Source organism: Rhipicephalus microplus, chromosome 9 (genome assembly GCF_043290135.1).
Source record: "Rhipicephalus microplus isolate Deutch F79 chromosome 9, USDA_Rmic, whole genome shotgun sequence".
Classification (NCBI taxonomy): Eukaryota; Metazoa; Arthropoda; class Arachnida; order Ixodida; family Ixodidae; genus Rhipicephalus; species Rhipicephalus microplus.
In genome coordinates, this window is record NC_134708.1 from 54,922,530 (window position 1) to 54,937,785 (window position 15,256).

Here is a 15,256-nt window from a genome sequence, read left to right on the forward strand (position 1 = left end):
AGAGGGTTTGCGAAAAAAAAAATGCTGGAGTGTAAATTCTTGCCCACAAGCGTAGCCGTGCCTACCGTAAGATGGCGGCTGGGGCAGCCATCTTACTAGGGGCATAATGAGTAGTTGGCGTTCGGCGACTGGGAGCGTTTTCTTCGCACGCCCAACGAACTTAACGTGACAACCTCTTAGGGTCGCATAGTGCTCATAGTGCGCCCTTGTGTTAGTAGTTTCCTTTAGTAAGCCTGAAATTCAAGCCAAATTTTATTGAAAATTAAGACACCAATACTAGTATCTGCGGATTATTTCTTCGGAAACAACTATCTTTTAAATTCAAATCAACGTAGCATTGAGACCAACAAATGAAAGCCACTTGATCTCTGTAGGTGGGCATCACCAGAAAATAGCATGTTTCTGAGATCTTTGAAGGGCAAAAGCTGGCTTCACTACTGATGGCAAAGCATTGCCGGAGCTTCCACTCCAGCAATATTTTTTAAACCTCCTTAGTCTTTACCTTCGACAACCAAAGCATGTTTATTCCTTATTAAGACAAAAGATGAAACAAAAGCATGCCTCAGATGGGAAAATCATCGCACTATTTCTTAGTGCGAACGCATTCATTGCAAGAAGTCTCGCTGGCCTCCGCAGCGTTGCACCTGATGTATGAAATGGAGTATAGAAGCACAGCATCCCCGCTGAGCTTCGGCGGTGCGCGGCGCACTGTCGGAGCTAATCGCGGAGGCAATGGGGGAAATAACCTACGTACTAAATAATTATAGCGCGTGCGCTGGCAGCCTCAAGCCTACCCCACCACTTAAATAAAGGCTAAATCCACCCCTCAACTAATTAATGACGTTTCTACGTCACGTGATATACTGAATCCGAGTTCTCGTCGAAACTTTGGCAGCAATATTCTTACGGGGAAGACAGACCCAGAAGGCATAGACTTGAGAGAATATATGTATTTATACCTGGCTAGTTGAGTTGAGCTGCCAATACGAACAGCTCGCGCCAGTCTCTCTGCTCTCGTCCTCTTCTTCGTCTTGTTGATCACTATGCCACTGGTACGTAGCAATATGTTAGAGTAAAAGGCTAAGCTAATCTGTAAGAAACGTAACAGAGGATAAACTACCATTTTTGCAAATGCAGTTATTGTTCCACAACACCGATACGTCATGGCGTCGTCACAAATTTCCAAGTGCCTCGTGATAATGACCCAGCTCTTGTCGTGTCGTTTTCGCCACTACATCCTTCTTGATTCGTTCCTTCAGGTGAAAACTGTTCTAATCTGAGCCGACCGTTTTAGAAAACCGAACTGACCTGTTATACTCTCTCGGTCAGTCATGACTTGCCACGTATACAAGTCTTTAAATGAAAACTAACAAAAATAATTGTTTTTCTCGAAAACTAACAAAAATAATTATTTTTGTCGTTAGTAAATTGTTCTTTCACAATTCCGAAATCACCATGCTTCCTGCGAGATGGTTGGTGAGAGAGAAAAGACGCAAAAAGCGGCGGGTGCACCTTGAAATTCCCGCATCGAACAACATGACGTCATTGATTTTTATGGCGTCTCCTAAGGCCCCCGTAATTCCTAATCAGTGAATACGAAGTGCGCACGGACCTCTGATGGGGCTATAAACTAAATATGCCAAGTTCTAGGATGATTAGTTGAGACTCCGTCGCCAAAATGCTGCAGACACATTTCAAAATCCGTGACGTCGCAGATGTTTTAGGCACGTAATTTAACATTGCAACTTTGATCTTGCCTTTCTCCCCTAGTAATGAAAACGTGGTGGTGAAATTAACATCAGATTTCTCAGAGCTAACGCGAGTCCTAAAGAAAATTATGTGAGTCGCAAGAATTACAAAAAAAGAGGAAACTCCCAATCTCTCAAGGGGCGAAGCACCTTTGCTACTCGGCTTGTCGGCATGGTATAATGGGTCCCACGTAAATGGTTATGCGCCTCAAAAATTGGTTTCATCCCATTACTCGCCAGTGGTTCGTACTGTGTATAGTGCGAGTTAAAGGCTCGTCGTTACTGCTTAAATGCGTTGTCACTGGCGTAGCAGCAGCGTCCGACTGCCTTAAGCCATTTATCAAGATGGCCAGGTTTCTTATCTAAAACCAGAGACAAGGACATGTATCTCTTGAAAATATATATAAAAAGTAATAATGTGGGAGTGGATCAGTAGTAATTGGAGCTGTAGTAAACTGTAATGTCAAAACTTGTGTTACTTACGTGGTTAACCTACTTATTTAGGGACAGCTTACTGCTCTCCCATAGTTGAGTACCAAGTACTCAAAATCGTTCAACACTTATTGTAAACACAGTAGGACAATTGTGCTTAAACAAAACTGAGCAGCTTTATTTGGCTTTCTAGTACGGGGGACGGCTTTCAGCTATCCTATAGTACAGTACCAAGGGATGTAAATCGTTAACCACTTCTTCTAAACGCAGGTCGCGAAAGCTAGGGCGAAAAGCGGTTACAAGCTATTGCCAGCGACCTCAGCATGGGAAATTATGGGAGCTGCGATTGAAGCGCGACTATGTGTGTGTGTGTGTGTGTGTGTAGGAAACAAGCACTAATAGAAAAACGACGTTTGATTTAAAGTCAAAGCAATCAATAGGTTTCACAAATGATATTTCTATTCCCCAACAATAATATGTAGGTGTAATGAACAAACAATTTATGATGGTTTTTATTATTACGAAAAATCTTTTTTCTAGAGCCCTTCGCCCATGCTGTTATTACTCAGTGCAACCCTTGCACTACATGGGTACACTTGGCAAGGCCCACTCGTAAATATCGTTCTGCGAAGACAGACCCCTTCCAATGTTTTAGTGTTCTGTGCTTGCTTGCGTTCTCTGTTGTGCGTGAAATTGTTGGGTGCGTTTTAGCGTTGGTGAACGTCTTCAGTGCAGTGTCCAACGAGCAGTGGAACGATGCGAATAACAATTACCACCGAGTGCTTTCGTGGATAGCTGCGGACACGATCCACTGTGCAAAGACGCTGTAGCGCCCCGCCGCGGTAGTCTAGTGGCTAAGGTACTCGGCTGCTGACCCGCAGGTCGCGCGATTGAATTCCGGCTGCGGCGGCTGAATTTCCGATAGAGGCGAAAATGTTGTAGGCCCGTGTGCTCAGATTTGGGTGCATGTTAAAGAACCCCAGGTGGTCGAAATTTCCGGAGCCCTCCACTACGGCGTCTCTCATAACCATATGGCGGTTTTGGGACGTTAAACCCCACATATCAATCAAAATCGTAAATTTTTAGAACAAAAATTTTGCTGTGGTAAACACCTGGGCACACTGCATGCTTCTTCGCTTCTTCCCAAGTTTCACGTTAGCGGAGCTGTAACGTCTTTTTCTGCATGACTCTCTGCAACAATCCTTTTTCTTTTTTTGTTCTCAGGGGGAACCATAACTTTTGCAAAGTTAGCGTAGGGGCACAGAGGCGCACTGCCGCTCCACACAGCTGTCAGATAGCTGCGCATAAAATCTCCGTGAAAACACGTGGCCGGTCCCGCGTTTTAACTGGCACTCGTGCCACCGAACAACAAGGCACGCTCGTTGCGTGTGTGTGTGTGTGTGTGTGTGTGTGTGTGTGCGTGTGTGTGTGTGTGTGTGTGTGTGTGTGTGTGTGTGTGTGTGTGTGTGTGTGTGTGTGTGTGTGTGTGTGTGCGTGTGTGTGTGTGTGTGTGTGTGTGTGTGCGTGTGTGTGTGTGTGTGTGTGTGTGTGTGTGTGTGTGTGTGTGTGTGTGTGTGTGTGTGTGTGTGTGTGTGTGTGTGTGTGTGCCTTCTAGTGATAGTCGGCAGCCCTGGAGCCCCACGGCGTGCGTGAGAGATCTTACTACGCGGCGTGTATTATTTTACACGCGGACATCCAAGCTCGTGTTGGTATATGCATCACGGGCTCGAACTCACCTCAGCTCATTCTGAAAAAGGACATGGCGTGCAAACACGCACACTGAACTGGACATGCGCAGAACAGTTTTCGTGTCTCCTGTCTCTTCCGCTGTTGTGCGTGTTTGCACAATAATGAACAAGTACCGACTATCTCAGCTTTTTTTTATCCTGCACCTCAACTAGCAGACTGCGGTCACGAAATTCGTCCTGCAAGTGCCGGTACAGTTTCTACGGGAGGCGAGTTGTAGGAGGAATGGGCGAGGGAGGTAGGGAAGGTGCTTGAACAAGCAGTCAGCTTACGCTGCCAATTTGAAAAGAGGCCTTTCTCATATCTCTTGTATCGGTCATTTCTGTTGGGTTTCTGACGTCAGGTATCGAGAAACATGTCGACACTCATCTTCTGAGTGACTCCTATCGGGGCACTGACTAAGAACTGTAGAGTTTCCGTTCCAGTGTTATGTTTCTACACATAGTGACTGCATCGGGCGCCTCACGAGAACATATCCTTAAAACCGACCACATCTGCGGAGCTCGTAATGATACAAAGAATTTTTGTTTAATCAGGGTGAAAACGTTCATGAGCGGGATGCGTCGCTATATCGAAAGGTGTACGGGCCGCCTGCTTGAGGTAACTGGTATGGATTATAAATGCATATATACGAGTGAACGCTTGTATACAGTTGGTGGGCACTGTTGTTGTGAAGCCATGCTAAGAAGCACACGTTCTAACCATTTTAAAATACAAAGAATACTTGCTTTAAAGTCAGCAAGAGCAGAGAACTTCAGTAACGTCATTTAAATTGGGAGGGGAGGAGGGCTTGTGAAGCGCCATCAGGTGGCACATATTTATACACGTACCTCCATTGTCCATGAAGTCTTGTGGGTCGTATGAGAAGCCTCCACTTTCGAGAGGGTTGCCGCAGTGGGCGTGCTCTCCCGGCAGCTGCAGGTTGAAGACGGACCTAATGCCGTGGCTGTGCATAGTCCATCCGTCGTCATGGAAACGGGGCGCCCAAAGGCGTTGAGTGCGTGCAGTGAGAAAAAAAATGATGGAGGAAAAGATCAGATCCCCCCAAAAAATGTGTGGAAAGACATGTTGGTGATAACGACCGACAAAGCTTCGTTCATACACTTTGTCTGCCCTGTTCTTACAAATAATAATGGACGTGTAAAACGCATATAACTGTGCGAGTTTGCATTGTCCCGTGTTGTTATTTAGGACTGCAAAACAGACAAGATCCTCGAGAATGACTACACAGTATGAGCGCTCATTTTAAACGAAAGTTTAGCCGCAGAAGAATACCAAGTTTTATCTTGCACCGATACATGAAAACACATGAGTGAAACCCCTCACAACTTAAGTACAGCTATCACCTGAAATTTGAACATGCCCTCAGTTGCTTCTGATCTATTTTGTAAACATAATGCGCAGGAGGCAGTTGATTGGTTTTTAAATACGAAGCACTTTATGAGCTCGATCCAGTGGCACCTGCGCTCCGCTGCGCATGCGCGTCCCCACCCCCCTGTTTTCTCTCCTATACTCACCCTCTCTCCTCTAGGCATCCCTAGCCACCGCGTTTACACCCTCAATGCACATGCGCGTCTCATTTCTCTCTCCTACTCCCCCACCCTCTCTCGCCTCTCAACGCCGACTCAGGCAGCGTCTGCTAATGAGTTTCTTGATTTAAAAAATACACTACTCGTGCAGCTCAACGGTTGATTGGCCACCCGTTATATACAGACCCTTTCACTGTTTACAAACACACGCCCTTCATGACATTCGCTTTCATCCACCGATGTGCCATAATAACATCGGTGGGCTATGGGAGCTTTAAAAAATAGCCCGCACAGTTTCTCCATTTTTCCTTCCTTATTTGGCAAAATATATTCAAATATATGTTATTTTGACCTACATAAAAATTATAAGACTCCCTTGAACTTAACACGCGTTCTTTTATGTGAAAAACTAATGAGAGACTTTCCTTTTTCTTGTAAAAAAAACTTTCAACGTACAAGGAGAGGAATCCCCCGCACGAACTCTGGCATATTATTTTCTAGGCACTCACCTCCGGTATTTATTGCCTAATGTGTGCCTTAATCAGGGCCCACAATCATTAGTACTTCCTTCGTTTTATGCAACAGCTGTCACGTTTTTTCGTCATATCCAGTTGACTTGCCCTGATTTAGATGTGTTAGACAATTCTATCGTTGACACAACAGCCGCGTTGTTGCTCCCGTTAGTTGCCCCGCCGCGGTGGTCTAGTGGCTAAGGTACTCGGCTGCTGACCCGCAGGTCGCGGGTTCGATTCCCGGCTGCGGCGGCTGCATTTCCGATGGAGGCGGAAATGTTGTAGGCCCGTGTACTCAGATTTGTGTGCACGTTAAAGAACCCCAGGTGGTCAAAATTTCTGGAGCTCTCCACTACGGCGTCTCTCATAATCAAATGGTGGTTTTGGGACGTTAAACCCCACAAATCAATCAAATCAATCAATGTTCCCGTTAGTTCCTCCAGCACGCCGCACCCGCTCTAGTCGTGTGTCTTGGAGCACGCTGACGGCATCATTTCTATCTGGCCACCTCCGGGACTTCATGTGGCGGCTTGGGTGGGGCGTTCTTCCTACCCTTGACCGCCTAGAAAGGTGGAGAATAGTCCAGTCATCAACATGTCCGAACTGCTCCCTACGGGAAAGAAATCAGCATGTGTTAAGGCAATGTGTCGTTGCTCGTGTTTTCTGGAGGGCGGTGCATGCAGGATTTCGTGGCCTCGGAGTAAACCACTTTGTTTCTTCTAGACGTTGTTCTCGAGGCCGCTTTGCCTGCCTTCTCATTGTTGTTGGTGCCTACTGTCTTTGGCGTAACCGTTGGGAAGCTGTTGCAGCAGGTCGTCGCCGCCGGGCTCTCTTCCCGATTTTGGAGCGACTGTACAAAGAAATACTATCTGTGTTGTCGGAGGAACTCTTCTTTCTGGGTGAGGAGGAATTCCTTCGACACTGGTCCTGCCGCTTTGTGTTCGTCTGTGAGAGACGTGTAAGGCTTGTTTTCAGGCCTGCCTGGTATTGGTAGGTTAATCTTTGTTTAGTACTCATACAAATACCTTGTAAATACTATGTAAATATCTGACATATTGATCTCTACATTTCATTTCTGTGTTCTTCGTTTACCAAGTATTGTGCATATGTAGACATTGTTTTTGTAACAGTTCCTGTGTAGTAGGGTAAGTTGTGTATGTTGTGTTCTGTTTACATATGTACACATATCTTTTTGTAACAACTTTTGGTGTGTCTGTGGATGTTGTGTTCTGTCGCAATGTTCTGTTGGATTGTAACTGATGTTCACTGTCTGTGAGAATAAATTTCTCTAAACCCAAAACGTGCTTTCAGTTTCGACGTTAGGAGCTGGTAATGGAGGTGACCGGATGTTTTCTGCGGTACAACGCTTGCAACCTTGGAACCAACTATACGCTGGATCATGGCCTACAAGGTAGTGCCGGGTGGAGATTTCTGCTGTGCGTTGCTCAACAGTAAAAATTCGCAGCGTGCGCTTTAACTAAGAGCGGACTGTGGGTCTTTGTGTACAATAAGAGTCCTCTCATTGCCCGTTAGCAGCGATTGGCATGTTTCAGTAGGAACACCAGTCCATCACTACGTGCTGTGCGCTTCCCCTGGTTTCTCTCGTGCGCAATGCCGCAAGGAGCGTCAACGCCACCGCCAGCGTTAGCGCCCGCTGCTTCGCATCTACAAATGGTTCCATTAGCGGGAGATGGTGAAGTTTCAGAGCAGCCTCAGAAACACTAGGGTCTTCACAATTGCGTATCTATGTGTTTTCTAAAAAAGGACACACCACCTAATGCCTACGTATTGAGGTTGCCCCACAGAGTTTCCCAAAGTTAACTAGAGGGCACTCTGGCGCTGCGATCGTTCAGCGACCAAGGGAATGATGGGTAGTGCACACATTTGCCTAGTCTTCGTACTTGCAGGCGGCGAATCGTACTTGCGGCTTCGTTCATTGCTGGTTACGGTTTTGTTTTGAAAGAAAGAAAAAGCCCTTTTGAACTTAGTGACTTCATTCAAAATGGTAAGCCTAAAAGAATAAGGTTGTGAAGCGCAAAAGGTGAACATTTGCTAATTTATGTTCTCGTGAAAAAAAAGAGCTCCAAACCACACGAACACACACAGAGCCAGAAGCAGGCCAGAAGTACGAAAATAGACAAATGTGTGTACTACCCATCATTCGCATGCTCGCTGAAGCGCCGTGTGTTGCAGCTCCCATAGACACTAGCGCCAGAGTTCCCTGTAGTGTATATTAAGAAACTCTAAGGGTTGCCCCTCACGTATGCGTAATAGTTGTTTTTCGATCGACTATGCTCACAAGTATGAATGCAGCCACCACTTCAAAATGACCGGGCGATGAGCAGTTGCTTAAAGGTCAACTCCGGCGATATTTCGAGGTTGGTGTATTTCAATGAAAATGACTGGGTACGTTGCTTTGCACATTTCCGTCATTTATGCCAAATTACGGGCTTGAGAGATGCACTGATTCTTTGCAAATCAATTTTTAAAAATTGCCCCGAAAAGCTCACCTCGCTTGCCAGAATTATTAGCAACACTGTCTGTGTGACGTCATGTTTGGCATGCATACGGAAGTGACGCAGCCGATGGCATCGCTACTTTGGCCGCTACAGCGTTTATTGTGCTAGCCACAAGGTGACAGTAGTGGTATTTGGCATGGGTATAGCACGAGAAAGCTTTCTTCCTTCCTCTGTGGTGCTTGGCCAGCGCTTCTGCGGTCTGGCTTTCACAGTTTTCATACTTGGCGCCGGCGGAACCAGTATACGGCCTCCGGTTCTTACCAAATAGTACGTCATACGCAGACGGGGCGTCCGGTTGGGTTTCGCTTTCGGTATTGCACCTTTTTGCTTATTGTAAATTTTTTTCAAATTTTTCTGAGCATTCCAGCTATTGGGCTCGTGACAAAAGCGTCTCTGGAACATAGAAACAGCATTACCTTGACATGGTTGAAAAATCGCCGGAGTCGGCCTTTAAGCCTTGGCCTGGTGGCTAAATCACTTCGTGTGACAGACAGATAGATAGAAAGACAGACAGGCCGAATTTCTGCGCTGAAGTATCCTAAAAAAGATTGTCGTCTTTCAAATGAATAGCGGGGATTCGCGTTTTTGAAAAAAAAAAGTGAATTAACTAGATATCGGGGAATACGAAACCAACGGCGAGAATCGACCTGCTGGCCTTCACCCAGTGCCGCAGCACATGACGTGCACGCTGTAGGCTTTGGAAGGAGAGGAGTCGACATCCTTGTTCCGTGCAGCCAGCCAATGCATTGATCAATAGACTGAGCTACAGTTATACGAACAGGTCCGACGAGCCAGCCGGCCAAAGCGGAGAACCACCAACTTTTTCCTTCGTTTTCTTTTTTTTTTTTCGTTTTGTCCACCCAAGAAATGGTGGCGTGAGAGCTCAAACGGAGACTCTAGCAAGTAAAAAAAAAGGAGTCATAGCTAGAGTAAAGAAAAGTGAAGTTATCGACCAGTCTTTTTTCCGCACCAAGCAAGCTTAGGCCGCCTGGGTCCAAAGTCACTTCCGATTACTATGTTTCCCGGGTGGGGAAGGTGAACCGTCGGCGTCGCTGGCTCTTTTTTTTTTTTTTTGAGCTCCGGGTTCCTTCCATCTCTCACTGGCCGCGCTCTTTCTCGCCTCCCATCTCCAATGCACCTGCCAATTTTCTAATGACAGGTATTTCTGAGTTTCTAGCCATCTTCCCTAACCAAAATACTGTGTGCTTCGGTGCACTCACGAAACTACTTCATGTCGTGCTCGAAAAAATGGGACAGGCGTGCAAAACTCAACGTAACATAAAATTGAGTGAGCGGACAAAAGGAAACAGCGCGTAGCACACTGTATCCTCAGCCTTATTGCTATGTCCCATTGAATGGAGCAGGGCGCGCAGTCACAACCAGTGCAATCACTGACATGTTCTATCGATTCATCAGTCTACGATGGAAGTGAGGTGCTTTGTGAGTGCACTAAGCTTCTTATGGGCGCTGTGTCACAACATGCTCGGTGAAATAGTCGTTAGCGAGCTCCTGAGGAGGGGATAGAGCTTACAGACCCGTGGCCCGTTACAAGGAAGCGTGCCCTTTAATGATCCCCGAAATTGCGTAGCGTGCACAAAAGGCGTGTCACCGCTTCCTTATCCCCTTTGTAGTTGCTTTTATTTATTTTTTTCATAATGTAATCCTGCATGTGCTAATATAAGAAATTGGTGGTTGCGCAAGTCCCACTTTTTTCTCACAAACTTGCTGATGTCTAAACGCTCGATGTTTACGACGTCATTTTATAGCTGTACTTCACTTGGCGATACTGTTTGTCACTGTGGGTCACTGAATGCGTTGACGTATATGGTCCTTGAATTAGTGTAGGATACGAGCGGCGCGACTTTGCGGCTAAGTTGTAGCGCTACTATTCTTGAAGACGCGGATTCGACTTCTATGGCTACGGTGGTAGCATATGGATATGGACCAGTTGAAAAGAACACCGGCGCACTTCAATTTAGGCCCCGTTAAATAACCTCGGCTGTTGGAAATTACACCCAGATCACCCACCCCCCTCCAACATGGCGCGTCGAATAACCGTCCTCAGATTTTCTCTTTAATTTAACTTTAGAGGCACAACCAGTGTCGGCGTTATGCGAATGTTAGCTCCATAGCTACACATAAACTACGCCCTCTTCGAAAAAAGTGGCAGCATATCCACGGGGTGAATGATGGCGAGTGGGGCGAAGCATCCGTCCGTCCATTCGTTCTTGCTTCCGTCCATCCATGCGTCCATCTGTGTGACCGCCCGTGCGTCCATCCGCCCGTCCGTGCGTGTGTCTGTTCGTCCGTCCGCACGTCCATCCGTGCGTCCGTCTCTGCATTCGTCCATGCATCCGCCCCTGCGTCCGTCCATGCGTCCAGCCATCCATCCGTCCGTCCATGCATCTGTCTGTGTGTCCATTCGTCCATCTAGTCAACACTCCAAGGACCACCATTTCGCATCTTTTCATCATATATTCCACATATAGAAGCACCGCCATCCAGAGGACATTCCAAGGAATAAATGAGATGTGGCACACGTACACTTTCTTACGGCTTGCACTTCGTGTCTACTTCCCACATTTAAGCACCTCGAGTTCGTGGTATATACTAGTTCACTGTATTCATGGCACTGCGGCCCAACGCTCGCTAAACCTTTCTAAAACCAAGGAAGTTACGCCCAGCGAGTATAACGTAGCAACCCTTTCCTGTCAGATAGTGCTCAATGTACATGCCAATGGCTGCTAACGGGGAACGACAGACAGGAGAATTCGGCTTTTAGTTAACGCACACGCTGCGAATTTTTTATTGTTCAACAACGCCCAGGAGAAATCTCCCACCGGCAAACTTTGCAGGTCAAAACGTAAGACATGTTACGCACTACGACGGTGTCACTTTAGAGAGCTTCGCCCCTAAAAAACAGATAATTTGCTGCAGATTTTGTCCTCATTTACTTCGTAAGCTTCGTTTCACGTTCTGCTTGGCATCATACGTTCAGAAGCCCAGAGAGGGCCCACCCAAATGACGCGCTTCCGTCATTTGGGACTAAAAATATAGTGCCGCTCAACCACTCAGCAAAGCTCACCGATGGAGGCCTCACAATCTGTCATGCTCGCGATGTCAGTTAGAAATGTGCGCCCATTGGTACAGGCTTGGGCGCATCCGCCTTTGAGATTAAAATACCGTGGAATGCTGACGTTGTACCAAACTACAGGCAAATATGCGGATCATTTCACGAACAGGGTATGTTATATGTTAAGCAAAATTGAACAAGACTCGGTCCAAGCTGAGCTACATCACTCAGGTAACGTCGATTCAGTGGGTGGGCTAATTTACTCATCACTTAGTAAGCTTTCTCAGTCAAAAATAGTCGTTATCATCGATTTGGAGCCCTATTTATAGGTATAGCGCTAGGCGACTGTCGATAACAGCTGGAGCATCAAGCTATACGGTGTCTCTCGTGTGGTGCGTGCTCAGCTTCGGTGCACCGAAGGCCTTTCAGTTAATCGAAGTGCGATAAATTAGTTTCTGCTACCCTCAGCGGCGAGCTAAATTATTGGTTATCGGAACTTTCTTCATCGCACAAATACCAGCTGTGGTAGCTCCGTGCCTTCCAACTTTACTGCTGCGCGGGTTTTGTCACAGTCATACTGTAGTGGCATTGATACATAAGAGGAAATGGGGGACCTCTAAGTTTCGCCTTGAAGAGTTGAACGCGACCCCGACATTCTGTTCCTAGTGCGTTGTTCAAACGTTTAGTGTATAAAATCATTTCGACCTTGCTATGCACCCCCTACTTGGGTTACTGGCTTTAAACTATGAAGTCATTATGATAATCCCAATTTCTTACACTTGATGGCAACGTACGCTTGTACCACCCATTATTACGACAATATTTCATGTTGTATTGGGAAGCATGTACGTAAGACGCGTGTGTTGGTAAAGCATGAAAGTTACTTTCACTGCATTTCCAAGCGGTTGAAGTTCAGTGTTCACTGTACTAACAAGTAGACGGGTGGTTGTGAGGTGGAACACCCGCTTGCCGCGCAAACGACTCGGGTTCGATCACTACTGAGACCCCAAACTTTTTTCGTTATTGATTTTATTTCTCGATTTTTTAATCATGCAAGGATGCTTTTTGGCTCACAACCACTGACGCCGACGCCATCATTTCTGTGAAACAAGCCCTTCGACGCTGAAAAAAAAAAACACTGCGTAGATTTAGAGGAACCTTAGGTAGTTGTAGAAAAGCGTTAGCGGGTGTTGCGAGTGTCATATGACGTTTAAAATAGCGTTTGCCTTTCTGCAAACCCAAATGCGCGATCGCAGCTATACACCAGTCTCTCGCCACCAGCGCTTTGTGGGCCACACGGATCGCACGCTATTTTGTATTTCCTGCGGGCGGACCGCGTGCGCGAACGGAGGCTCGCGTTACGACGCATGCGCAGTGGCAGCGACCGTACCGCAAGGGCTTGCGGTGCGCTATTCTAAAACTCCCCAAATTGAATAGCCCCGACAATTATCCACGAATAAACGTATGGAACTTTCTTTGCTGTGAAACCTGAGGAAATGCGTAACACGCGTGCATCCAGCGATTCCTTTTCGCGGAGTTTCCGCTGCTCCGCTTTCCAAAGCATCGATGACGTCATTATTGGAGGAAGGCACATAGGGTTTTCCCGGCGCGAGTAGAAAACACGTCGTGTGACGTACACCCTGCATTTCATTGCGCTTTACCGGCTTTTCGCTTGTTACGGCAGTTGAGACACGCGTCCTATGCAGCGAGTTCAGTCAGGTTGTCTCTATCACATGTAGTCAAGCAGAACCGGTGAAATGTAAAAGTGGGGGGGGGGGGGGCATTCAGAAAGAGAGAATAAAACATTTATTTGCGACCGAGAAAGGAATGTCGGTGAGTGGGTTCCTTCGTCCAGGATCCCATTGGCACGGGCCGCTGTCCTCGCTCGTCTCACGAGGGTCTCTTGGGTCTTCGGATCCAAGCTGGACAGAGCTGCCTCCCACCGTACAGTGTTATGCTGTGCTCTGGGTTGTAGAGGTGGATTGTGTGGGTATTTCCATACCATGTGGTACAGGGTGGCTGTTTTAGTGACGCAGAACCTGCTCTGTGGTGCGTATTTGTCGGGATCTATCTTGGACAGTATGCATGGATTTGGGTATAACAAGGTCTGCAGGCGATGCCACGCTGCCTGAGATTCTTTACTGAGCTTTGGCCCCGGGGGCGGAAGTTTCCGTCTTTCGAGTCTTTGATGTTCTAGAATATCAGTCTATGTTAGGAGCGGGCCCATACGGATAGCCGAGGGTGGGTGCGATATGCCGGGGTTGGAGGTCCGGAAGAGTAATTCTCGGGCCGAGGCATGGGCGAGCTCATTGCCTCTAACTTCGCAGTGGCCGGGTATCCATATCAGCTGTTTCCATTCGCCCTCTGAGCGTGAGGACGAGAGTTGTGTAAGAAGTCGATGCGCAATTGGGCCAATGTAGCCTTTACAAAAATTTCGGTAGGCTGCTTTTGAATATGTTAGAACGAAGGTGGACCTTGGGTTTCATAGGGCGAGGGCAATTCCTGCTTCTTCCATACTACTTGTGTCTGTGTCCTGGGCTGATATACAATCAACCTGTTTTCCACAATGAATGACGCTTGCTGTATATTTGCCGTTCACTGGTCAAGCTGCATCGACAAAGAAGGCGCCCTCAGTATCTCAGTGGTTGTCGTGAACTTTTGCCCGTGCCCCACATAGATGTTGGTGGAACTGAGGATGCATGTTGGGTGGTAGTGGTTTGATGATGAAGTCCTGCCTCCATTCTTGTGGGATACGTTGTTTTCCCCTTCTCTCATTAGCGGCTTCGATGCCAAGTTCTGATAGTGTTTTCCGTCCCGTTTTAGTGATGGTGAGGCGCGTGACTTGATTCGTGTGGCGTGCATGGAATAGTTGAGATACGGTATTGTGGAGCCCCGTTTGAAGCAGACGTTCCGTGAGTGTCCACGGGGGAAGGTTTAGAGCATTCTTGAGAGTCACACGTATGACTCTATTTTGTGCTTGTCTGCTATCGAGACCCTAAGGTGAAGAAAGCTATAGGTTATGTGACTGATAAGAAATGCCTGAATGAGTCACATTATGTCGTGTTCTTTCATCCCTCATCGTCGGTTAGCCACCCGACTAATCATGCGAGAGATTTGCATGCGAGAGATTTGTAGGCAGGATGGCTAACCTCCCTGTCATTCCTCATTTATTCCTCCTCCTCCTCCTCCTTGTAGGCAGGATGTTTTTAGCTTATGTAAAGCAAATAAGTAGTGGTTGCCCCGCTTATTGAAGTGGGCCCCCAGAATTCAGATGGTTTCAACCTCTTTTATTTGCGTTCTAGTGAGCTGTGCGTTGAGGGATGTATTGTTAGATGCCTTATTTCTATATACTAGGATTTCTGATTTGGTGGGGGAGCACTCCAGACCACTCTTGCGTCCTATCTTTTCTACGATGGAGCCGGCCTGTTGGAAGGCTTCTTCTATCTGACCCAGCTGGGTTACCAGACCGGCTCCAGATTGTGACGTCCTCAGCATATATGGCGTGGCGTACTTGCGAAATTTCATTTAGGGCCTCCGGGAGGCGCATGAGGGTGATATTGAAGAGGAGCAGGGAAAGGACAGCCTGTTGGGGAGTACCGAAATCACCCAGAGTGATGGGTTGAGATTTAAGGTCCCCATATGCGAATAGTAAGGAGTCTGTAAGGAAGTCCCGCACATATGTATACAATTTTAAACC

The 15,256-nt window shown here is 47.0% G+C and overlaps 1 protein-coding gene across 1 annotated transcript in view; it reads right to left on the reverse strand.

Moving 5' to 3' along the window:
- The window catches only part of LOC119165058 (protein tyrosine phosphatase domain-containing protein 1), a 126,541-nt gene that overhangs the window by 44,441 nt on the left and 66,844 nt on the right, over nucleotides 1–15,256 (reverse strand). The window contains exon 4 of the mRNA XM_075873678.1: nucleotides 4,757–4,872. Within this exon, the coding sequence (XP_075729793.1) occupies nucleotides 4,757–4,872 (116 nt within the window). The remainder of the gene's footprint in view (nucleotides 1–4,756; nucleotides 4,873–15,256) is intronic.